The sequence below is a fragment of the Augochlora pura genome, unplaced genomic scaffold (genome assembly GCF_028453695.1).
Source record: "Augochlora pura isolate Apur16 unplaced genomic scaffold, APUR_v2.2.1 APUR_unplaced_3516, whole genome shotgun sequence".
In the NCBI taxonomy this organism is placed as follows: Eukaryota; Metazoa; Arthropoda; class Insecta; order Hymenoptera; family Halictidae; genus Augochlora; species Augochlora pura.
The window spans coordinates 118-2331 of record NW_027583781.1 but is presented as its reverse complement, the minus strand read 5'-3'; the positions used below and the strand labels follow the sequence as shown (position 1 = coordinate 2331).

Here is a 2214-nt window from a genome sequence, read left to right as displayed (position 1 = left end):
AATACGAAAATATTTATAGTTTTACAAACATTGTTTTTCAAAAGAAATTTCTAAAATAAATATATTATTGTTACGAAGGAAAACGTTGAAACGAATGAAACGTATAGTATTAAATAATTCACTTGAAAAAGTATTTTATCAAATAAAATATAGAATAAAAAATTCCTTCCAATGAATTGCTAAGTGACGAATTAATCCGAAATCAACTTGTATTACACTATTATATACACAATTATTATGTATACACTCTTATATACAGAACTATTATATAAACAAATTAACTCGTAGTACACTTTTTTAACGTATTATCTGAAATAACATATTTGTAAAATACTGGCGCCAGGCTCAATTTAATGTCTGCTCGATTCGAATTCGAAAAAGAATAATCAGAAGCAGATGATTGTTAGTCATTTGCTTCCAAACTATACAGCGGCAATAAAAGTTGACAATATAATATATAAAGTTGACATAACCTTGACAATATTTTTGTTTCAGGCGCAAGAAGAGATCGATCCCAAACAAGCTGAGGCGATGCGATTAGCAAAGGACTTATCTACGCTATTCTCCATCAACGTGTCAGAAAGTCTCGACTGTATTCATAAATCAGGAATTACCAAAGGTCAATATATAAATTGTGTTTTAACTAATTCTTCTAATTTAATTAGATGAGTATGTAATTTAATTGGTAGAAAATTTAATCTAATTGGCAGACTATTTCATTTAATTAGTAGAATATTACGGCACCTGGGAAACAATAGTCTCAAGCCCTGCAAAATAAAACATTAAGTCCGTACTTTCAACGATGTATAATTTTTATCGAACCGATACGAATTACTTCGTCGAAAGTAAGTACCACGGTTGAATTAATGTTGAACAGGACATTTGCACATTTTTTCAGAATGTCTAAGAAATTTGGCGACTTCCTTTAATATGGTATACGGTGAGATCGGGGATGTTGAAAGTGTAAGAAAAGCAAGTTGTGGGTTGATCTGCATGGCCGAAAAACGGGGATACGTAAGTTTTACGGTCCATCGCAATCAATTGAACAAACGAAATGCGACAGCAGCACCTACTTACTTTTCGACCAATAATTACAGATAGCGGATGGAGAAATACAACTTCAAACATTTATGGAGGACATGTTCCCTCGAGCCCCGATATGTACAGTCCGGCTCGTACGCGAAGCACTAAACCTTTGCAAGGAAGAAGGTATTTACCGCAATAAATGCAATCAATTATAGTCGGGGAATTAGTCGGGAAATGCAACAAATCCGAAATTGTAAAAACGTCGACGTAGCTTCAACGAAAGTTTAAATACAGCCGTATATGTATTGGACTGTAGATATTTTTACTTGAATTCATTTGCGCGAGCAAGGTCGTATAATTATGAAAATTTAAACTGTGCGATAAATCATTGTTCATAGGCTTGAAATCACGGCAGACATTCACGGTCGTTTTTCGCGTAGGTAATTATAGTGATTAACGTCAACAACGTCGTTTCTGTTTCAGTACCGCTGGATACCGAGGACTGTCTTACTGGATACCTTTTCGCGAAGTGCGTGGCCCTTCGGACTCGTATCTCGAATAATCAACATTGCTACCGCAAATCATTTTTAGATTAAAAACAATTGAAAATTTTAATAGTAGTTATTAGATCACGATTTTAAGCGATTCTATGTAAAAATTTCCTTCCTCCTCTACTTTTGCAAAAACCAATTTCACCGAAATTGTTATTTTACTAAATATGTTTATATAACAATATCTAATTAAAGAAGTGAAAACTACAATAGTGTTTATTTTTTGTTGGAAAATACCTGCTTAAACCGCAAACTATAATTAAGGTTACCAATTACTAAAATTATTATATCAGCGTTTTATGAATATTTTCATCATCAAGACGATTTTCTTTTTGCATAAAAACTCATAGTCTAGTTATACATATTGTGATACTGAAAGATCAATTTTGATCTGTTAGAGGTCAATTTTTATCTGTAAGAGGTCAATTTTGATCTGTGGAAGGTCAATCTTGATCTGTGAAAGGTCAACTTTATTTGCAAACAGAGGAACATGATATAAAAAAGGATCAATGACAAGTGCAAAAACCTGCATAATTGTATATTAGTTAAGCACTCGTAAAAGCATCGTCGAACATACTTAAACAACGCTGTTGTAATACCAACGGTCACTGTAAAACAGATGTCGCACAGTAAATAA

At 32.9% G+C, this 2214-nt stretch overlaps 1 protein-coding gene across 1 annotated transcript; it reads left to right on the top strand.

Moving 5' to 3' along the window:
* Positions 1–495: 495 nt before the first annotated feature.
* On the top strand, positions 496–1787 carry LOC144477765 (uncharacterized; the record flags this gene model as incomplete). The annotated part of the gene is made up of 4 exons (XM_078195502.1): positions 496–619; positions 899–1014; positions 1098–1209; positions 1510–1787. Coding segments are annotated over 4 exons (465 nt in total), but the record flags the coding sequence as incomplete, so codon positions are not given.
* Between the last annotated feature and the right edge of the window lie 427 nt (positions 1788–2214).